This window comes from Piliocolobus tephrosceles, chromosome 7 (assembly GCF_002776525.5).
Source record: "Piliocolobus tephrosceles isolate RC106 chromosome 7, ASM277652v3, whole genome shotgun sequence".
In the NCBI taxonomy this organism is placed as follows: domain Eukaryota; kingdom Metazoa; phylum Chordata; class Mammalia; order Primates; family Cercopithecidae; genus Piliocolobus; species Piliocolobus tephrosceles.
The window spans coordinates 68,754,720-68,778,835 of record NC_045440.1 but is presented as its reverse complement, the minus strand read 5'-3'; the positions used below and the strand labels follow the sequence as shown (position 1 = coordinate 68,778,835).

Genomic DNA, 24,116 nt, shown 5'->3' with positions numbered 1-24,116 from the left:
AACTGTTTGCAATTAGGTAGGATCCTCATGCTGAAGAAGGTAGTAGAGAAAGAAAGCTTGCCCAGAAAAGTTAGGGGCCTCAAGTTGGGAAAGCAAACAAACCAAAAGCAGAGAGGAGTCACCCAAAGGAAGCAGCACCCAGTGAATCCCTGCTGTGAGTCAGCACCAGGGAGGCCCAGCCCTTTCTAGGGGAACCTGATTAAAGATCAGGCTCAGCTGCTGCTGCTGCTTGTCCCAAGACCAAGCCGTAATAGCAACTTCCCTTCCTCAGCTGCCTAAACTTTTTTTTCTCTTGTAGCTGGAGAGAAGTGTCACATTTTGCTCACTCTCAGCCTTCCTCGCCCACCCCCTTCCCAGAGAACGTGTGTGGTGTGTAGGGGGTGCTGCGAGCCACCTCCAGCCTCAGGTGGCTGCTTAAGTAACTTTCAACTCCTCTCTTCTTAACACTATGAAGTGTCTCGGGAAGCGCAGGGGCTGGGCAGCTGCTTTCCTGCCTCTTTGCTGGCTCTTTTTGAAGATTCTGCAACCGGGGCACAGCCACCTTTATAACAACTGCTATGCTGGGTAAGTGGAGCGACATTCATGCCCTACACAGCTTTGATTTGGATCTGGGGGCTGGTTTGTTCCAGAGTGTGCCTCACTTTTTCTGACTTGGGGGTCTCTGAGTGAATCTGCACACTTTCCCGGTCCCCTATATAAAATGTACTCTCTGCTCTTGGCTGTAGCTCACCGAGAGAATGTGGTGGGCTCCAGCCTGGCTTTTTATACTTCTTATCATCTGCCAACCTCAGCTGTGGACCCAGGTTGAATGGGATTCTGTCTTTGGAGTAGCCGTGGTCAGTATTTGCAGTGTTTGCCTTGGTTGATGCTTGGTGATGCCGTTGTCCCACATGAATTATGACCTGAAAACTAAGCCTTTCCTTTACAACTGTACGTAGGAACAGTGGGTTGAAATTCATCAGTGATTAAGAACTGAGTGTGATTTTTTTTTTTTAGCCTGTGCTTATTAGTCTGTAGAGTGGTTATTAGATTTTTAAATCTGAGCAATGCAAATGATTCAACTCAACATAAGCAGAATAAAAGTAGTCAACTGCAAAATTATGGGTAGTTTTTCTGAAGGAAAAACATAGGAGTAAAACAATCAGTTTTGTCCCCCCTCTGTAGGTTAGCATGCTTTCTATATGCCTTTCTTCAGGAGGCAGAGGGCTGGAAGCTGTGTGTTACTATGCACATTCTTATTATCCTGAAGGCTTGCTGTGGTATAGACAGCATGTGATTTGCTCAGATATGCAGGGGGTCGTTCTTTGAATCTGGAAATTATGGCTTGCCTGCATTTTAGAACTAGAAAAACCTTAAATAGTTCCTCTAGTTCAATTCCTTTTTACAGAGGAGTAAACTCAGTGTCTTAAATATTTTTAAATAGCCTACTATCATTCAAGGATCACCACCTGAGAAAAGTTTTCATGTAGATCTGGATGATGACAAGGTAGTGTATAGTGTCTTAAAACCAAGTTGTTCTTTTTAGAAATAGTGTAAAAGAATTTATAAGTGTGACCCTGGTAAGAGAATTGCATTTCTCTTTCTCTCCCAAAGAATCTTGGCACTGCCTTTAGGGTTCCCCTGAATACAGTGCTTACAGAGGAAATTTTCGAAACATGTCCTCAGTTTTAGGGGAGGCAGGATGGGATGGAGATGCTGGTTGAGTTAGGGGCTATAGATGGTAATGTGGTCATGGATTTTTCCATCCCAGTATTTCTGGGAGGAAATAGAAAGGAGTTAACATCCCAGGGCTGCCTTTTGGCCTGACAAGATCTCGGCTTTACCTCCGATAATTTGTGACCCCTTTAGAGATCTGGAAAAAAAGAAACTCGTGTTTAAAGGCTGATGGTGTAGGCTTGGGTTATTGGGAGTTAATTCTGACTCTCCTGGCTGATGTCATGTCAGATGATAAACATATATCACAGATTTAGACATGTCTGTGTGACCTAGGACCTCACTCCTCCACTCAGCTGTGGCTCTGTGCATAATTATTTCAGCGTGTGGTACTCCTCCGTGGTAAGTTACCAGGCCTGCTTCAGCTGAGCAGGTGTGCACCCTTCCCTAAGCACCACTTTGTAGAGGAAATGAGGCCAATGGTGGCACCCTTTTCGTATAGAATTTGTAGCGACTGGAACCCTTCAGGAAAAAGTTTCATTACCTTCTCTGTTTTCAGCAATGGATTTAATAATTGCTATTTTCTGTTCAGCTGCTACATAAGTTAATCCCAAGTGTATAAATTACCAGATGTCTAAAAGTAGGAGGGAAGAAAAAAGATGAAAGAATGAAAAGAAGTGAGTCTCACTCAACCATTGCAATAGAAGCCTAGAGCTTCTTTAAAAGCAAAAATATTTCTGAGCATATTCACTGTTAAAAATGGGGAATTTTAACCTACCTTCGTTAGATATCATTTTCTCATCACTAAAGACAGAAATGCTGCTCAGCTTTGAGAATGTTTTGCTTTGTTTACTCCGAAACTACTTTCTGCAAGTTTAGCCTTCTGGTGAATGAGAATCTGATGGGAGGACATGGTAGAAGAGTATTTAGCACTTTTTTTGGGCTGGTTTCATCCATCCAAAGTTATTCTGAGCCACTTCATTTTTATTCCTTAATAATTTTTTCTCTTTTTTGTTACTAATGAAGGGGCAGCCCTATTTCTTGCATTCATGTAAAAATATTTTTGTAGGTCTTTGTAGAATCTAATATGTGATTATCATTTACAGGACCCTGAGCATGAATAAAAAATAGAACACACAGGGCAGACCAGCATGCCTCCTGAGAGCAGCTAATGAGGCCAGTCCTCTTTAGACATAAACTAGTAACAATTGGAGAGTGCCAAGTGTGTAACAGATGCTTAGTAAATGGCAAATTTAAGTGTCTCAGAAAAAAAAAATTGCCTTGGAATGGGTAGTGGGAGATTCAGGGGGAGACAGGGATGATTAATGGTCATTTAAAAAGGTTAGAAAGAGTAAGAACTACTATTTGGTTGCACAACAGGGTAACTATAGTCAATAATAAACTAATTGTACATTTTGAAATGACTAACAGTGTAACTGAATTGTTGTAACACACAGAATAAACGTTTGAGGGGATAGATACCCCATTCTCTATGATATGCTTATTTCACATTGCATGCCGGTGCCAAAACATCTCATGTACCCCATCAATATATATGAGGTATATAGAAGTATATACATACTATGTGCTCACAAAAATTAAAAACTTAAAAGTGAAGAAAGACTACAAGAAAAATCTGATGACAAAAGCTAGTGCCTTTTTTGATAACTATATTAAACACTTACAAGACAGATCTTTAAATGCATAGAAAAGGAATGAAACAAAGTGGAAAATAACAACTTCAATTATATTTATTGGTACTTTATGTCAAGGCTTCAGGGGTTACAAATGCCAAGTCAGACATTTTGGGGATAAATAAATGTCCATCAGTAAGTGAGACCCCCGTACAAGGAAACATCATTCTGTGTTCTTTCTTTCTCCCTCATCTCCCTGTTTTCCCAAAAGCAGACCTGGTTATTATACTATGATATTGAAACCAAAAAAAAAAAAAAAAAAACTTCTGCATCACAGAAAATTAGGGTAGATTTTTTAAACAATGGTAAAAGAGAGATCTCAGACAGTAACAATAAATTCTGGCAAAACTGTAGAACTAACATAGCTATGATTTTTGAAAACTACTTATTGAGTGCCTTCTTCATGTGTCAACGTAGCATAAGTCTGAAGTTTAACTGCCCGGGTCTCATTTTTTGCTTTTCCACATTTAATACCTCTGTTATCTAAGACAAGTTATTTAACTTCTTTGAACCTCAGTTTCCTTATCTGGTACAATGGAGATAATATTAGACCTTCCTAACCAAGTTGCTGGGAGGATTCAAGAATAGCATGGATATTGCATGGTTCTTGGCACTTAGTAAGAACTTAACAGGATGGTGAAATACTTACCAAGACTTAATATAAACATTTATAAAAATATTAATTCTAAGAACAACTTTATACATTTGTTATCTTCATTTTACACATAGGCTAAATGAAGTACAGTCTGGGTAGCCCAAGTTCAGGGCTAACTAACTCAAGAACACACTTGAGATTCTCACCCAGCTCTGCCTGACTCCACCACTGTACTTCTCACTCTGCTACTTATTCAGGCATAGAGAATTGCTTTTAAGAAAAACTGGAAGATTTAATCTTGTTTGGGGAACTGATAGTTTCAGAACAATAAAGGAAAAGAGATTATATAGGTAAAATTGGAGGTTTAATCTTGGTTACCTTCTCTAGGGTGATGATGAGTAACCGATAGAGTATCATTATTAGAAAAGCATGCACGGCCCATAAGGGACAGAAAACAGAAGATGAAAGAACTTTCTATTGTCACACACACACACTCACACAGAAAACAAAAGTAGCACAGAAAGTAGCTGTGATCGTGTGCCTTTGTTCATGCAAGTATTTGGATGCCCATTGTGTGCTGAGAACTTGACCAACAGAGTGAATTCCCTCTGATAGCTTGCCGTATGGTAGAGAAAATTGCCCACACATCAAATTACTATATAATGTGTAAGTGCTGTATGGTAACAGTCCCCGACATTTTTGGCACCAGGGACTGGTTTTGTGGAAGATAATTTTTCTACGGACAGTGGCGAAGGGTGGTTTCAGAATGATTCAAGCACATTACATTTATTGCACACTTTATTTCTATTGTTATTATGTTGTAATAGGTAATGAAATAATTATAGGACTCCCCATAACAATCAGTGGAAGCCCTGAGCTTGTTTTCCTGCAACTAGGCAGACCCATCTGGGGCTGATGGGAGACAGTGACAGATCATCAGGCATTAGATTTTTATAAGGAGCATGCAACCTAGATCCCTCACGTAGGCAGTTCACCATAGGATTCGCGCTCCTGTGAGAATCTAATGCTGCTGGTAATCGACAGGAGGCAGAGCTCAGGCAGAAATGCAAGCAATGGGGAGCAGCTGCAAATACAGATGAAGCTTTGCTGGATAGCCTGCTACTCACCTCCTGTTGTGTGACCCGGTTTCTAACAGGCCACCAACTGGAATCGGTCTGAGGCCAGGGGTTTTGAGACCCCTGCTGTACGGGATGAGCAGATTCCTGAGGGCTGACAGAAGAGCTCACTGAACCAAGAAGGAGAGGTGAACATCCTTTCTATGCCCTTGCCAATTCTGATTATCTAGCCCTGCTGTATGTAGGCTGAGGGTGCAGAGAGAACTGGCTGCCTACCATCATGACAGCTTCTTGGAACCAAGTAATGCGCTCGTATTAATCTACTTGTACTGCATCTGCTTGCAAAGTTCCATGGACTCCTTTTTTTCTCACGACAGCCCTGTATTTATTGAAGATGTCTCTTAGGTCTTGGGAGAGTTTCTTCCCCTTCTTCTTTGTGTCTCAGGGAAGCCATTTTGATGAATGGCATACCCTTTTTTCCCATGACCATATGTACGAGCAGGGCTGGGTATCACCCACTTATGGTTATTTGTCCACAAGTCAGTAGTCATCCATGGAAACAGGATATGACTATTCACAGAAGTAGACTTGAAGTAAGATTTTTTTTGAAAAGTAGTTTGGGGCCAGGCATGGTGGCTCACGTCTGTAATCCCAGCACTTTTGGAGGCTGAGGCAGGTGAATTACCTGAGTTCGAGACCATCCTGACCAACATGGCAAAACCCTGTCTCTATTAAAAATACAAAAATTAGCCAGGCATGGTAGCGTGCACCTGTAGTCCCTGCTACTCAGGAGGCTGTGGCAGGAGAATCACTTGAACCTGGGAGGTGGCAATTGCAGTGAGCCAAGATCATGCCGTTGCACTCCAGCCTGGGCAACAGAGCAAGACTCCATCTCAAGGAAAAGAGAAAAAAAAGTAGTTTGGTCCTTGAAATTCTATAAGCTAAGAGACTGCACATTGGATGTGGCATACTGAAGACAAAAGGATTGTGAGAAATAGTGACTCAGTAGAGCAGTTTCAACCCCAGAGACATCATACTTGTTTTCCACCCTACCTCTCTGGCTATTCCCCCACTTTTCTCTCAAGAGCAGTTTTTTGTTCTTTTATGTCCTGATGTTGGCTTCCTTTGAATGTTCTCTGAGCTTTAGAAACCTAGGTCTAGAGCACAAGAAATCAGAGCCAATCATGTGAATCTGAGTTGCCTTCTACACTGGTAGTTAAGGATCTTTTCAGATTTGAAGGACATAAGTCCCCCTTTTCCCAGGACTGGCCCGGGGTTGCCAGGGATTGTCTCAGTTTGCACGTGCTGTTCTGGTGTAGTCATCAGCAGTACCTCCTTCCCAGCTGAGAAGGGTCCTGGTTTGATGGTAAATTGTTGATTTGACCTTTTATATTACTCGCTAAGTTTGCATCCTTAATGAGTTTTATTCCATGTCTTCAAATATGCCTCTTGTCTCACTCCTAAGGAAGAAATGCATCTCTAGTTCCTTCTGTTCCTATAAAAAGTATCCCATTTGTACTCTCCTCTCCCTTGTAAGGACTACCAGCCACATATACGACTTTTTGTTTTAATCTTAGTCTGGGTTAAGGTAGTTTTCTCCTAACTGATCTGCCATTCTCTAATCCTTTCTCATACTGATGAGCTTACTAAAATAAGACTTTTTATCATGTCACTTCCTTGCTCAAAGACCTACTTTGGCTCCCCATTGTCAACTACATCAAAGGCAGAATCCTCTGCATGGCTTTTAAGGCCTCTATCGTCAAACCAGAGTTTGGTTTTCCTGCCCCTCTCTTACATAGCCTCAGCCCTGAAACCAGATCTAGCCAGATCAGAGAAGTAGAGAGCTTCATTCAGCATTGCACGCATTGAATAAACAAAGCAAGCAGGCCCCATTCATAGTAAGAGCCTAAAGCAGGAAAGAACCATGTCAGCTCATGAAGGATAGGCTGAAATACGTGCTCTACATTTGGGGGCATTAGGAACTATAAAGGATGTATCCTTGGTTCTAAGGTTGGTTATGAACATTTCCCCACAAGTTAGTGTGTAGTTAATGAAATAGTTCTCCAGTGCCTTCTGGAACTTCCTCCTAGCTCTTGCCTCTTGTTAATGGTAGAATATTTTTAGTTTTCCTTATCCACTAGCTCAAAGTACAGCCCCTAAGTGCTGATTGTTTATCAGCTCATTATACCCAAAGCTTTCTTCCCTGCAGTATGTTCTGCATGTTGGGGTCTCCTGCTTTGCTTGTTAAAGACATGCAATACTGCAGTCCTCTACCCCTCTGACCCAAATTCACAGATAGACAGTACTCTTTGGGGGTCAGCATTTCCTCTGCCCACTGAGCTAATGGAAGGAGGATTGTTTCAAATGCTTCTGGGTTCCACTCTCCTTGAAGCCCAATCTGATAATGGACCCTTTATTTTATAGCATCAAGGTGCTTTCTGGGTAATACCATTAAGCATAATCACTTCCAACCCCTGAAAAGCGGCAAAGAATGTTAATGTTTCATAACTTCACAGCCTATATTGTGTGAGCTACAAAAGCATTATTTTTTTGTCTTTGTAAATGGAATGAATGAACAGAAAAGAAAAATGCTTTTGGTGACTTGTTTTAGAGTTTTCATTATGATCAATCAGTAGATAACTGGTTTATTGGATTAGAATTTGCTTTGCTAGATTAATGGCTTCTCAACCTGCTTCTAGGCATTAACTTCTTTATGATACAGTGGAATGCGGAATACAAAGCTTTAGGATCTTGTGCTGGGTAGTGTTGTAAATTTCCTAAAAGATTATTTTATGAAAAGCTGAAGCAAACTTCTAAGAGTTTCTCTTCAACATAATTATAACCTTTGTTCTTTTTTTTCCCCAGTGTACTTTGAAAATAGTAAAACATTTTAGTATCAGTTTTAGTAAGGATACTATTGGGTTGTTTTGTTTTGTTCTGTATTTTCTGTTTGTTTGTTTCTTAGATTTGCAATGACAAAGAATCCTAAACCTCCATGGCTTAAACAAGAAATCCATTTCTCTCTCATGTAAAACTCCAGAACAGCTATAGCTGGTTGTTGGTGCCAGAGAACCAGACTGTTTCTGTCTTGTAGCTCTGCCGTACTCAACATTCAACTTCCAAAGGAGAAGTTTTCCATTTCTCACAGTCCAGCCAGCAGAAAAGTGGAAAGAAAAGTCACTCTCCTGTAATGCCACAGACTAGAAGTTCAAACATCATTTCCTGCAGGACAGAATCAACTAGACAGCCCTAGCTGCAAGGGAGGCTGTGAAATACAGCCTTTAGCCAAGGGGCCAGATCCAGGAGAACATATTAGAGATAACTACAGCAGTCTCTCTGAGTGGTTACACTGATATCCAATGACTACCCTTCCACTTGTTGTTTTTTTGAAATAACAGTCTCTCCAAGTGGATGTTTAGAATTTTGGACTTCCAGCTAATTAAAAGTGTGCATTTTTCTTCTATAAATGGCATTTTTTAAAGTCATAGAATGTCAGGACTGGAAGGGACAAAAAAATGTATCAATCCCTTTGTATAATATATGAGGAAGCAGAACTCCATAAAGGTAAAAGGATTGGCAGAGCTAGCATTAGAGTTAAGACTAAAACCCGGGCCCCCTGAGTTCACAGCATCCTTTACAGGTCGACACCACCACCACTGGTGACTCCAGAAATCTTCTTACCCTTTCCTATTCTCTAGAGTCACTGGGGATGAAGTAAAGTGATTTGGCAAGGCTGAGAAGTGTTTAACAAGGGAGGATTTCATTTCATATCTATAAATATTTGCAGGGTGTCTGGCTGGCTGCTAGTCTAGGACTACAGAGATGAAAGAGCAGCCCATGTGCACAGCATAATGAGTAACTCAGGCAGGTAAACAGTTCCAACCCTGGGATCCTTGTGCCTCCAGAGAAAACTCTTGATATCAGATATCAAGTGAGTGCAGGAGAGGGTCACCTAACCCAGACTGAAGAATGGACAGAAGACTAGAGAAGTCATCTTAGATGTGACGATTGCAAAGGAAAAAAAACATTTGAGTGGTTTATTAAATATGCAAGATATTTTGACTTTTTCTTTTAAATGGCTGGTACTGAAAGGACATGGTCCTGATCTCAGTCATCAAGAACAACTAGAAATTAGGTTAAGGCTTTCCAGACACAGGGAATATATTGGTTCAAAGAACTACAGGTGAGAGAGCTTGGTCAAGTCTAGAAAATCAGGGCAATTGAGTATGGCTATAATAGAAGGCATCTTTCTCTGAGGAAGTCAGGAGCAGGAAGGGAAGGCTGCAGAGGTAGGTGAGGTCCCATAACACATGGTTCAGATTTCTCCCAAAGTCAACAGCATGCTCATGAACAATTTTAAGCAGGGAATTTAGTTGATTCAATTTTTAAGAGAAAGTTCCCTTTGCCATCATTGAAATGGGAAGACTAGAGGGCTAAAGACTGGTGTCAAGATGACTGGGATGTTATGGTAACCTTAGTAATATGAGGTAGGGCCTGGTTAATGGCAGTGACACCGCAAGAAAAAGGAGGGAACCGATCAAATATTTAAGAGGTAGAATTTTCACAATTTTTCCACTATTTCATAGAGGGAATAGTGTAAATTGAATCTCAGAATCGAGTAAGTAGACTGAGCTCTTTGCAGAGAAGATAAGCACTTTTTGGGATATGTATTTGAGGTGCCTATAAAGTGCCCAGTTGGATAGATGGGTCTGAAGCTCAAGAGAGACCTCTAGGCTATGAAATAGATTCCAGAAACTGATGTGTGTGTCAATATGTCAATAGAATTTCTTGAAACTTTTGGTATAGGATGGAGTACCCTGGAAGAACTCATTACATGAAAAAAGGGCCAAAGATTCAATAGAGCAGGAGGGGAAAGGCAGAGAAGAAAGTAGCAGAAAGGTCTAGAAACAGTAAGAAACACAGGAGATGTCAGTTAAAGGAAAATAAGAGATCCAAGAAGGGAGAAATTAGTCATATCAAGTGCTGCAGAGTCGTATCCATTGGGTAGGCCATTCAGGACATCATTCGTATCATCAAAAGTGCTTTTGGTGGAGTGGTGAATGTAAACTAGAGCAGGTAGGTTGAGAAGGGAGTGGGGTGTCAAAATATTAGCAGTGAAAGGAGACCATAATTTCAAGAAGCTTGTCCATGAAGTGGGGGTGAGGGCGGTGTGAGGAGGTGATAGATTTAAAGGAGTGTTTTGCCATTTTGCTTTTACTCCTTAAGATAGGAAAGATATGCTCATATTTTACAGTAGGTGGTAGAAATAAGGAAAGGGAGAGACCAGTGATAAAGGAGAGACCAGAGGAAAGTGATGGAGTCAGGTCTCCACAGACACTGAAAGCTAGCTGGCCTCTCCTTTCTCTACAAAGTAGGAGGTGGGTCCTGGCCCTATGAAAAGAGAGGGGAGATGACTTGGGACCCTCCGTGGGATCACCAGCATCACTGAGGGGCCAGCTGATGATAAGGATGATGAGCCCATAAAGGAACCATAAACCCAGCTCCATGGGTTTTCTCCAGGATGATTTTTGAAGACAATTACCTGGAATGTGCCCCTGGAGGGAAAGGGGAGGGAAGGCTGCAGAGGAAGATGAGTCCCATAACATATGCTTCTGATTTCTCCCAAAGGTGACAGCATGTTCATGAACAACTTTAAGCCAAGAACTTAGTTGATTCAATTTTTAAGAGAAAGTTCCCTCTGCCATCATTGAGAAAGGAAGAGCAATTTCTGGAGCTCTATAAGGAAAGAGGGCAGAAATGTAGTAGCAATAGAAGAAAGAAAAGAAAAAGGCTGCCACTAATTTGTATTTCTCTAACATTTAATAAGATCATATAGTACTTTGCAAATCAGAATATAATACAAGGTATTAGGTAATTTATGCTATTAGTAGGAAAGTCTCTCATGTAGACACATCCTGTCACAAAGTCGACAATTTTTTTCATTACCTTCTATCTTCCTAAGGAATTAAGTAAAAGACTGAAAATGTCTTAATGTCTTCTTGGCCAAATGAATGGGTCTATTCTCTTCCTCATTAAGTTATCAGAAAACTGGAGGTGCCATCTCCTCATCCATCTTCCCAGTTCCCTCATCCTTCCTCATTCCACAAACACTTACTGACCCAATACCAGGAAAGTAGCAATTATCACATCCTGTCATTTCTTATCCCCAAGGATGGTTGAGAATCTTCAAAGTAGCTGTACCAGGCAGGGTCTTGCAGAGGAAATGACAGTCTGTGTCTCCTGAGGGCTTATGTTTTAATCCACAGTCTAAACTGAAAAAGGGAGAGATTGAAAAAAAATGATCAAGTATTTAAAACCAATAAAAATGCAAGTATATTAGATCAAAACATTCTTCCTGCTCTTTTCTACCTTTGTTTTCTTAACACACACTTCATGTATTTTTATAGCATTTCAATCTCAGCAACTGATAAAAGATGAAATTTCTAGGGTACCACACTCTTTATCACTAGATGAGAACCCTGGTCTATGTTTGCACTTACAGAAGCTGGAACCGTTTGCACATGTGACCTCATTGGTCATATTTTCATTTCCCCTATCTCCCTTTCAGAATGTCTTTATCTTACCAGACTAATTCATGAATCACCAACATATCAACTAGGTTCCTTTTTCTGATTTTGTGACTGTAATGAGAACACAAGATTTATAATGAGATGATTGGGGACTTATTATAACCTCTCCATCATGTTTGCATGGGATGTCTGATGATGTGATAGCAATATATTTGGCATCAAAACTGCTAAACATATTGAAGGTTGGAGGCATTTGGGATGAGTCTCTATAGCAAAGTATTTGGAGTAGTTAAAAATTTGCTACAGAAAAAAATATTCTAAGCCCTCGACTTACAGGGCAGAAAAAAGGATACATATGAGGGAGTCCAGTTCTCCCTAAGTTTTCAGACCTCTTTGCGGAAGCAAAGGAAAATGTAGGTCATTTTAATGTAATATCTGACAGAAATCTTCTTAATGTAATATCTTACATCTTAATGTAATATCTGACAGAAAAACTTACTTCAGTGTTTTGGAGAGAAATTTAGTCTGCTTTGTTTTTCTCTGCCTAATATAAGGGTTTTCTTTTTCTTTTTCCATGGGGCCCTGGTTTGCTGAGGTCATGCACCCTCCACACTACCATTCCAAAAACTCTCCAATTACTTCAAGCACCGATACACACACCTGCACCCTCTCTTCCCCCCAATGCCTGACACCACACCTTTCACAATAAGAGCAAATAAATGTATCTTTCTTGATAAGAGGGAGGCTGGTGGCTCACACTTGTAATCCCAGTACTTAGAGAGGCCAAGGTGGGAGGATCACTTGAGCCCAGGAGTTGGAGACCCAGCCTGGCCAACATGGGAAAACCCTGAATTTAAAAAAAAAAATTAAGTTTGCCGGGTGTGGTGGCGCATGCCTGCAGTTCCACTACTAGGGACACCAAGGTGGGAGGATCACTTGAGCCCAGGAGAATGAAGCTGCAGTGAGCCATGATGGCACCACTGCACTCCAGCCTGTGTGACAGAGGGTGCCACTGCACTCCAGCCTGGGCGACAGCCTGTCTCCAAAAAAAAAAAATGGATGCAGCATTTGACCTGAGTTATCTCAGCTTCCATCCTTCCTACCACCAACTCTACAGGTTCCTGATCCCACCCCTCCTTTCCAAGGCAATACCTTGTGTATTGTCAGCACTATTCATTGAGTGCCTACCATGCGTCCATTATTAAGGCCCAGGCATATAGCACTATAGGTTCTAAGAATACAGCATTTCTTTAAGTCCTAGTGAATAAAACAAAGTGTCTGGTGAAGTTTATATTCTAATGGAATGACAGAAAATTAATATGCCGTAGTAGTGAGTTCTGATAAGGACTCTGAACGGAGATAAAATGTAGAAAGGTGATAGAGTGTCAGGAGAGGAGATAGGAAGAATAAAGTGAGACTCCTAATTATGTGAAGATCTGAGGGTAGAAACCTCCACGCATGGGAAACAGCACATGAGGTGGAAGCTCGTGTGGCATGTCGCTGGACAGCAGGTCTCAGACCAGCAACATCAGCACCACCTGGGCACTTGTGAGAAACTAAAACTTCTCAGGCCACCTCCCCCTCCCAAATCAGGAGTTCTGGGGGTGGGGCCCAGTAGTCGGGTTTAACAAGCCCACCAGGTGACAGAAGCTAAAATTTGAGAACTGTTGAGGATAAGCTGCAGGGTGACATGGCTGGAGCCTATGGAGCGATGGAACAGTCGTCACTCACGCTTGGTTCCCGCTGCTCTGGTCCAGACAGTGTTCAATTTCCTTTTGCTTATCACTGTGAAACGTCTCAAGATCACCTACAGCTTTCTTCCTCTGTCCTTTGTCTATTCTGTGCATGTTCCTCCCCATCTGCCCACCTTTATCAAACCAGTTCAAACTCGTACCTCCTCCAGCGTGAGTTCCCAGATTCCACCATCAGCCGTGACCACGCCCTCCTCTGAGAATCCATGCCACTCTGTCGTTTATAACACTAAGCACGTGCAGCTCGGTATTACAGTTGTATGTGGATGTCCTATCTTTCAGGAAATAAGTAAGTTGAGAGTAAGATGTTGTATCTTCTTATCTATATTCTTACAGTCCCCAAAGAATGTTTGGCATATTCAGTAAAGACTTTCAAAGGAGAAAGGAGGGAGGAAGAGGAGGAAGGAATGGGAGAGAGCAAGGAAGCAATGGGGGGCAGGAAACTAACAAACTAGGAATCGAATTGCTGACACCTGCAGGCAGTTTTATCACACTGGATTTCATCAATGACAAGCAGTGAAAAACAGGAACCATTTGCCCTTATGGCTTTCGGAGGAATGTGGGGATCCCACAGCTGCCACCTGTATGTGCTTAAGGGCGATATTGCCACCCTCCTGCTGATTTCTCCCTGTTCAATGTGTTTTGGGTATCACTTGCACCATTACCCAAATTTGGTCTCAGGTATTTTATTTATACAGGCTCCTAAAAGTGACTGGACCGGCATTCTGCTTGAGGGAGGAGATCTCTGAGGCAAAACTGCTGTTTCCTGGCTAGCCTAGAATGGGCACCAGCTAGTCAATACCTTTCTTAGCCATTATCTTTTACCAAATTCAGAGAAGCGACCCTCGCCTTTTTGACATTGCTGCTTTATCCTCTAAGGAATAGACAGGAAGTCATCTGACATTATAGATCACTCCTCAGTCATTCATTTTAAGCCTAACATCCTCTCTAGTTTTTGACTAATTTTTATAAACCAAAGAACTTCCAGTGTATCTTTCAGAACTTTATTGGTCGTGTTCTTCCTTTAACTCATCTTTTTCTATCTCTTTAGATGTCGTGATTCAATAAGAAGAAAATTTGCTTGCAATTACTATACTTGGTTCCCCTACTCATATGCCCATACAAATTCCAAGTACCACAGAAACAGAATGGTCCTGGAGAGTACAGTCAGGCTTCCTTTAAAATAAGGCAACAATAAAAATTCAAACACAGAGAGTTGATCAAATAGAGTGCTATGTGGTTTGAAGAGTCATCAGAATGGGGGCATTTTCTGAGTCAAGCTCAGCATGCTACACAGACAGCAGTCCAGCTTGAGAGAAAGCAGGAAATATTCAGACAGAGATAGTGTGAACAGGTAGTCACTATGAGAAAGGCTTAAAGCCTTAGCCTTGGGTTAAGGAGCTGTGGAAGAAGTGAGAGGATGGGCACTAGCTGAGAAATAGCAAAAAGGAAGGGACTCTCCAAGGATGAAACGACACTGCATAGTTTCTCAAGAAAAAGCATGGCATGCCAAAGGACTTGCCACCATCTTGGCCTCTTTGTGTGTGTGTGAAAAAGCATTTGTTTTTTTCCTTCAAATGCAACTTGTATAGACAGCATTTAATTACAGGGTGAATAGCTCACCATGGACCCAGCATTGGTAGCTTGGTTCTTTCTAAGAAAGGAATCTTAATAAGAAAATAGTTAGATGAAATGGTAAAGTAGAATTATCACCAATTCAAAGATTCAACCAACTATCCCCAAATTAGGTATTCTAAACCAACTAGTGGAAAGATGCAAAATCAACATGGTCACCCAGTCTCATTTCTATAATAGCAGGATTGCAAATACTTAATGATTTCCTAAGAATGGATAATTTTTATGGTGACTACTTAGCAAGAATTTTGTGCCCTTGAACATACAGTATAATTTATAGTTATTATACATAGCTTCTGGTAAACATATTGTATTTTTAAGTATTAATCACTCCAAAGATTTTCTGTTCATTACATGGGACAGTGGAAAGCCAGTTACTCATTTCACTCAATCTAAAGATATCAACTATGATATTCTCATAGTAGAAATAAATATATTTAGTCTTCATCCCCATTTTCTGGCAAACAGCTCCTAAAATCTTTGACTCTCCCAAGTGATGTGTCTTTTTGTATGCTAATGAGATGACCGGTGATGGGGGCTTCTGGATAGCCTTAGGATGGGAGCTGGTTGCCAGGGAAACCCACCATCCCCCAACCTCCAGGGAAGTAAAAGGGACTGCAGGTTGAGCTAATCACCAGTGGTCAATGATTTAATCAATTGTGCCCTCATAACCCTTCATAAAAACCCAAAATGGACAGGGTTCAGAGAGCTTCCAGGTTGCTGAACATATGGAAGTGCTGGGAGGTTGGTATCCCCAGAGAGGGTCTGGAAGTTCTGGGACCCCTCCTACTTACTTTGCTCTATGCCTCTCTTCCATCTGGCTCTGTATCTGTATCTTTTATAATAAATGGGTAAACATAAGTGTTTTCCTAAGTTCTGTGAGCCATCCTAGCAAATGACCAAACCCAAAAGAGGGGATTATGGGAACCCCTAATTGAAAGCTGGTTGCTCAGAATTTCCAACACCTGAGCTTGAGATTGGCATATGAAGTAGGAGGTAGTTATGTGGGACTGGGCCACTAACCTATGAGATCTGGTGCTAGTTCTGGTTAATGTCAGAATTGAATTGAGTTATAGGACACCCAGCTGGTATGAGAGAATTGCTTGCTGAGGGAATCCTCCCCCACCCTACATCTGCTAGCAGAAGTGTTCTGTGTTGGATATTGAGTGTAGCAGGAGAAAACAGTTCTTTTCCAACATCACATCTGCTGATTTCAAAAAATAGAAATGGCCAACTTGGGGCCCGTGAGAATAGCACACCATAAGTCCTAAGCCCTGTAACTTTCTTTACCTGCTATCGCCATTAAGAACAATACAGCTGTTTTGCTTAGGCAGTCCAAGTGATTTATATCTCCTATATTTACATCTCCTGTATTTTATAATCTTAAACTATTTGTTTCATCAGGCGCTGAGCGGCTTACAGGGATATTTATTTAATAATTTGACTAAGCCTTGCATACCCATCTTCGTTGCCATTAATAGAAGATAGTAACTGTTTTCTTCCATCGCTCTTGTTTTCCAGAACATCACTTAACTTCCTCCTGAGCACTCAGAATGCTCTACAGTAGCACTTATTATTTTGTACTTTGTTTAATTGTTTATTCTTCATGACTAAGCTGTACTCTCTTTGGGGAAGGAACTTCTTCTTTTTCTTCAAGTCCAGTCTCTACAGAGATTAACAGACACACAGAAGTTTTGTTATTGTTACTCCTGTAGCCACTGAAGTTAACCACAATAAATTGCCAGTACATGACAGTTTTTAAATCTTAAAATAACAGTAATTTCAGATGGCTCAATTTAATATAAACTTCAACTCTGAAAAATTAGGGCTTTTTTTCTTGCTATAAATATACGAGCAGCTTATGTGCTGATTTTCCATTAACGTATCATCAAAGCTTTATCAAGTTTACAGAGAATATTGCCGGAGCTAATGAATTTTAATGTGCAAATAAAACATTAGGTGATCTTATTGACAATGCAGATTCAGCTGCAGTCACAGGTAGGGCCTGGGACTCTGCATTTCTTTTTTCTTTTCTTTTTTTTTTTTTAATTATACTTTAAGTTCTAGGGTACATGTGCATAACGTGCAGGTTTGTTACATATGTATACTAGTGCCATGTTGGTGTGCTGCACCCATCAACTCATAGGCACCCATCAATTCGTCATTTATATCGGGTATAACTCCCAATGCAATCCTTCCCCCCTCCCCCCTCCCCATGATAGGCCCCGATGTGTGATGTTCCCCTTCCCGAGTCCAAGTGATGTCATTGTTCAGTTCCCACCTATGAGTGAGAACATGCGGTGTTTGGTTTTCTGTTCTTGTGATAGTTTGCTAAGAATGATGGTTTCCAGCTGCATCCATGTTCCTACAAAGGACGCAAACTCATCCTTTTTTATGGCTGCATAATATTCCATGGTGTATATGTGCCACATTTTCTTAATCCAGTCTGTCACAGATGGACATTTGGGTTGATTCCAAGTCTTTGCTATTGTGAATAGTGCTGCAATAAACATATGTGTGCATGTGTCTTTATAGCAGCATGATTTATAATCCTTTAGGTATATACCCAGTAGTGGGATGGCTGGGTCATATGGTACATCTAGATCTAGATCCTTGAGAAATCGCCATATTGTTTTCCATAATGGCTGAACTAGTTTACAATCCCACCAACAGTGTAAAAGTGTTCCTATTTCTCCACATCCTCTCCAGCACCTTTTGTTTCCTCACTTTTTAATGATTGCCATTCTAACTGGTGTGAGATGGTATCTCATTGTGGTTTTGATTTGCATTTCTCTGATGGCCAGTGATGATGAGCATTTTTTCATGTGTCTGTTGGCTGTATGAATGTCTTCTTTTGAGAAATGTCTGTTCATATCCTTTGCCCACATATTGATGGGGTTGTTTGTTTTTTTCTTGTATATTTGTTTGAGTTCTTTGTAGATCCTGGATATTAGCCCTTTGTCAGATGAGTAGATTGCAAAAATTTTCTCCCACTCTGTAGGTTGCCTGTTCACTCTGATGGTAGTTTCTTTGGCTGTGCAGAAGCTCTTTAGTTTAATCATATCCCATTTGTCAATTTTGGCTTTTGCTGCCATTGCTTTTGGTGTTTTAGACATGAAGTCCTTGCCCATGCCTATGTCCTGAATGGTACTACCTAGGTTTTCTTCTAGGGTTTTTATGGTATTAGGTCTAACATTTAAGTCTCTAATCCATCTTGAATTAATCTTCGTATAAGGAGTAAGGAAAGGATCCAGTTTCAGCTTTCTACTTATGGCTAGCCAATTTTCTCAGCACCATTTATTAAATAGGGAGTCCTTTCCCCATTTCTTGTTTCTCTCAGGTTTGTCAAAGATCAGATGGCTGTAGATGTGTGGTATTACTTCTGAGGACTCTGTTCTGTTCCATTGGTCTATATCTCTGTTTTGGTACCAGTACCATGCTGTTTTGGTTACTGTAGCCTTGTAGTATAGTTTGAAGTCAGGTAGTGTGATGCCTCCAGCTTTCTCCTTTTGACTTAGGATTGTCTTGGCAATGCAGGCTCTTTTTTGGTTCCATATGAACTTTAAAGCCGTTTTTTCCAATTCGGTGAAGAAACTCATTGGTAGCTTGATGGGGATGGCATTGAATCTATAAATAACCTTGGGCAGTATGGCCATTTTCACGATATTGATTCTTCCTATCCATGAGCATGGTATGTTCTTCCATTTGTTAGTGTCCTCTTTTATTTCACTGAGCAGTGGTTTGTAGTTCTCCTTGAAGAGGTCCTTTACATCCCTTGTAAGTTGGATTCCTAGGTATTTTATTCTCTTTGAAGCAATTGTGAATGGAAGTTCATTCCTGATTTGGCTCTCTGCTTGTCTGTTACTGGTGTATAAGAATGCTTGTGATTTTTGCACATTAATTTTGTATCCTGAGACTTTGCTGAAGTTGCTTATCAGCTTAAGGAGATTTTGGGCTGAGACAATGGGGTTTTCTAAATATACAATCATGTCATCTGCAAACAGGGACAATTTGACTTCTTCTTTTCCTAACTGAATACCCTTGATTTCTTTCTCTTGCCTGATTGCCCTCTCTCACCACTCCTATTCAACATAGTGTTGGAAGTTCTGGCTAGGGCATCCCTGTCTTGTGCCAGTTTTCAAAGGGAATTTTTCCAGTTTTTGCCCATTCAGTATGATATTGGCTGTGGGTTTGTCATAAATAGCTCTTATTATTTTGAGGTACGTTCCATCAATACCAAATTTATTGAGCGTTTTTAGCATGAAGGGCTGTTGAATTTTGTCAAAAGCCTTTTCTGCATCTATTGAGATAATCATGTGGTTCTTGTCTTTGGTTCTGTTTATATGCTGGATTACGTATTGATTTGCGAATGTTGAACCAGCCTTGCATCCCAGGGATGAAGCCCACTTGATCATGGTGGATAAGCTTTTTGATGTGCTGCTGAATCTGGTTTGCCAGTATTTTATTGAGGATTTTTGCATCGATGTTCATCAGGGATATTGGTCTAAAATTCTCTTTTTTGTTGTGTCTCTGCCAGGCTTTGGTATTGGGATGATGTTGGCCTCATAAAATGAGTTAGGGAGGATTCCCTCTTTTTCAATTGATTGGAATAGTTTCAGAAGGAATGGTACCAGCTCCTCTTTGTACCTCTGGTAGAATTCAGCTGTGAATCCATCTGGTCCTGGACTTTTTTTGGTTGGTAGGCTATTAATTATTGCCTCAATTTCAGAGCCTGCTATTGGTCTATTCAGGGATTCAACTTCTTCCTGGTTTAGTCTTGGAAGAGTGTAAGTGTCCAAGAAATTATCCATTTCTTCTAGATTTTCTAGTTGATTTGCGTAGAGATGTTTATAGTATTCTCTGATGGTAGTTTGTATTTCTGTGGGGTCCGTGGTGATATCCCCTTTATCATTTTTTATTGCATCCATTTGATTCTTCTCTCTTTTCTTCTTTATTAGCCTTGCTAGCGGTCTGTCAATTTTGTTGATCTTTTCAAAAAACCAGCTCCTGGATTCATTGATTTTTTGGAGGGTTTTTTGTGTCTCTATCTCCTTCAGTTCTGCTCTGATCTTAGTTATTTCTTGCCTTCTGCTAGCTTTTGAATGTGTTTGCTCTTGCTTCTCCAGTTCTTTTAATTGTGATGTTAGAGTATCAATTTTAGATCTTTCCTGCTTTCTCTTGTGGGCATTTAGTGCTATAAATTTCCCTCTATACACTGCTTTAAATGTGTCCCAGAGATTCTGGTATGTTGTATCTTTGTTCCCATTGGTTTCAAAGAACATCTTTATTTCTGCCTTCATTTCGTTATGTACCCAGTAGTCGTTCAGGAGCAGGTTGTTCAGTTTCCATGTAGTTGAGCGGTTTTGATTGAGTTTCTTAGTCCTGAGTTCTAGTTTGATTGCACTGTGGTCTGAGAGACAGTTTGTTATAATTTCTGTTCTTTTACATTTGCTAAGGAGTGCTTTACTTCCAATTATGTGGTCAATTTTGGAATAAGTGCGATGTGGTGCTGAGAAGAATGTATATTCTGTTGACTTGGGGTGGAGAGTTCTATAGATGTCTATTAGGTCCGCTTGGTGCAGAGATGAGTTCAATTCCTGGATATCCTTGTTAACTTTCTGTCTCGTTGATCTGTCTAATGTTGACAGTGGAGTGTTGAAGTCTCCCATTATTATTGTATGGGAGTCTAAGTCTCTTTGTAAGTCTCTAAGGACTTGCTTTATGAATTTGGGTGCTCCTGTATTGGGTGCATATATATTTAGGATAGTTAGCTCTTCCTGTTGAATTGATCCCTTTACCATTATGTAATGGCCTTCTTTGTCTCTTTTGATCTTTGATGATTTAAAGTCTATTTTACCAAATACTAGGATTGCAACCCCTGCTTTTTTTTGTTCTCCATTTGCCTGGTAGATCTTCCTCCATCCCTTTATTTTGAGCCTATGTATGTCTCTGCATGTGAGATGGGTCTCCTGAAGACAGCAGACTGATGGGTCTTGACTCTTTATCCAGTTTGCCAGTCTGTGTCTTTTAATTGGAGCATTTAGTCCATTAACATTTAAGGTTAATATTGTTATGTGTGAACTTGATCTTGCCATTATGATATTAACTGGTTATTTTGCTCGTTAGTTGATGCAGTTTCTTCCTAGCCTCGATGGTCTTTACATTTTGGCATGTTTTTGCAATGGCTGGTACCGGTTGTTCCTTTCCATGTTTAGGGCTTCCTTCAGGGTCTCTTGTAAGGCAGGCCTGGTGGTGACAAAATCTCTAAGCATTTGCTTATCTGTAAAGGATTTTATTTCTCCTTCACTTATGAAACTTAGTTTGGCTGGATATGAAATTCTGGGTTTAAAATTCTTTTCTTTAAGAACGTTGAATATTGGCCCCCACTCTCTTCTGGCTTGTAGAGTTTCTGCCGAGAGATCTGCTGTCAGTCTGATGGGCTTCCCTTTGTGGGTAACCCAACCTTTCTCTCTGGCTGCCCTTAAGATTTTTTCCTTCATTTCAACTTTGGTGAATCTGGCAATTATGTGTCTTGGAGTTGCTCTTCTGGAGGAGTATCTTTGTGGTGTTCTCTGTATTTCCTGAATTTGAATGTTGGCCTGCCCTACTAGGTTGGGGAAGTTCTCCTGTATGATATCCTGAAGAGTGTTTTCCAACTTGGTTCCATTTTCCCCCTCACTTTCAGGCACCCCATTCAGACGTAGATTTGGTCTTTTGACATAATCCCATACTTCTTGCAGGCTTTGTTCATTTCTTTTTCTTCTTTTTTCTTTTGGTTTCTCTTCTCACTTCATTTCATTCATTTGATCCTCAATCGCTGATACTCTTTCTTCCAGTTGATCAAGTCGGTTACTGAAGCTTGTGCATTTGTCATGTATTTCTCGTGTCATGGTTTTCATCTCTGTCATTTCATTTATGACCTTCTCTGCATTAATTATTCTAGCTATCAATTCTTCCACTCTTTTTTCAAGATTTTTAGTTTCTTTGTGCTGGGTATGTAATTCCTCCTTTAGCTCTGAGAAGTTTGATGGACTGAAGCCTTCTTCTCTCATCTCGTCAAAGTCATTCTCTGACCAGCTTTGATCCATCGTTGCTGGCGATGAGCTGCGCTCCTTTGCAGGGGGAGATGTGCTCTTATTTTTTGAATTTCCAGCTTTTCTGCCCTGCTTTTTCCCCATCTTTGTGGTTTTATCTGCTTCTGGTCTTTGATGATGGTGATGTACTGATGGGGTTTTGTATAGGTGTTCTTCCTGTTTGATAGTTTTCCTTCTAATAGTCAGGACCCTCAGCTATAGGTCTGTTGGAGATTGCTTGAGGTCCACTCCAGACCCTGTTTGCCTGGGTATCAGCAGCAGAGGTTGCTAGAAGATAGAATATTGCTGAACAGCGAGTGTACCTGTCTGATTCTTGCTTTGGAAGCTTCCTCTCAGGGGTGTACTCCACCCTGTGAGGTGTGGGGTGTCAGATTGCCCCTCGTGGGGGATGTCTCCCAGTTAGGCTACTCAGGGGTCAGGGACCCACTTGAGCAGGCAGTCTGTCCCTTCTCAGATCTCAACCTCCGTGTTGGGAGATCCACTGCTCTCTTCAAAGCTGTCAGACAGAGTCGTTCGGGTCTGCACAGGCCTCTGCTGCTTCCCCTGTTGTTTTTTAGCTGAGCCCTGTCCCCAGAGGTGGAGTCTACAGAGACAGGCAGGTTTCCTTGAGCTGCTGTGAGCTCCACCCAGTTCGAGCTTCCCAGCGGCTTTGTTTACCTACTTAAGCCTCAGCAATGGCGGGTGCCCCTCCCCCAGCCTCACTGCTGCATTGTGGTTAGATCACAGACTGCTGTGCTAGCAATGAGGGAGGCTCCGTGGCCGTGGGACCCTCCCGGCCAGGTGTGGGTATAATCTCCTGGTGTGCCCGTTTGCTTAAAGCACAGTATTGGCATGGGAATTACCTGATTTTTCCAGGTGTTGTGAGTCTCAGTTTGCCTGGCTAGGAAAAGGGATTCCCTTCCCCCTTGTGCTTCCCAGGTGAGGCAATGCCTCGCCCTGCTTCAGCTCTCGCTGGTCGGGCTGCAGCAGCTGACCAGCACCAATTGTCCGGCACTCCCCAGTGAGATGACCCCAGTACCTCAGTTGAAAATGCAGAAATCACCGGTCTTCTGTGTCGCTCACGCCAGGAGTTGGAGACTGGAGCTGTTCCTATTCGGCCATCTTCGGGACTCTGCATTTCTAATGGGCTTCCAGGTGATGCTGACACTACGGCTCAGGGTAGTAGCAAGTTACTGAATTGCAGGATAAGGAGTCAGGTGATGTGTTAAGTATTAGATCTGCTACTAGCTATCTGTGCTACTTTAGTAAAGTCACTTCATCTTTCTGGGCCTTGCTTTCTGTGATGTCCAAGAATTGGGTGGTCTCTTCCTTCTAAGTCCCAGGTTTATGATCCACTGCAGTCACATCTACACATGTGGTTAGAAAGTCCATACAAAATACAGGTTTGGACCACCAGCTCCATCCTCAGCCTGCCTGGGTTCATGTCCTAGTTCTTCCACTTACTAGTGATGTGATAATTGGGAGGAGTTACTTAATATCCCTGTGCCTCAATTTTCTCATCTCTAAAATTGAACTAATATTGAATTAGTTTGTATATGTAAAATGCTTAGGCAGAGCCTAGGACAAATAAACTCAATAAATGTAAGCTATTTGCAGTATTAATATTCTCTGCAGTTTCATTTCTAAAAAGCTTTCCTAAGGGGATTATCTGAAATGTAGGCAAAGATTTAGAGTGCATGGAAAGATGTTTATTACCAATTTATTTCGTCTATCAAAATGTGGGATGCTACCTATGTGTTCAGCAATGAGAAAGGCTAATTATAGTCCAAATTATAGACCCTTTTGTGCCTGCTGTAAATGTCTATAAATAATTTTTAATGCTCAAGATTCTATACAAGTAAAGAAAACTTCTCATTCCCCCTCCGAAGGTTGGCAGATGCTGAAAAAACAGGTATACAAATGTATTAATGTGCATAAACACAGGGGAATCACAGGAGAATGATAACCCAATTCCCCAGCGAAGTTTAGAAGTTCATACACTCTTCTGCATAGAGAAGGGGTTAAGTGGGGAATGTAGGAAATTTTAACGGGTAGTAAATGAATTTTAGGGGAATTGAATGGGCCCAAAGGATAGATAATAGGTTTTTT

The 24,116-nt window shown here is 41.1% G+C and overlaps 1 protein-coding gene across 1 annotated transcript in view; it reads left to right on the top strand.

Annotated features, from left to right (window-relative positions):
- Nucleotides 1-218: 218 nt before the first annotated feature.
- CPA6 (carboxypeptidase A6) overlaps nucleotides 219-24,116 on the top strand; it is a 319,928-nt gene continuing 296,030 nt past the window's right edge. The window contains exon 1 of the mRNA XM_023222418.2: nucleotides 219-564. Within this exon, the coding sequence (XP_023078186.1) occupies nucleotides 449-564 (116 nt within the window). The 5' untranslated portion in view covers nucleotides 219-448. The remainder of the gene's footprint in view (nucleotides 565-24,116) is intronic.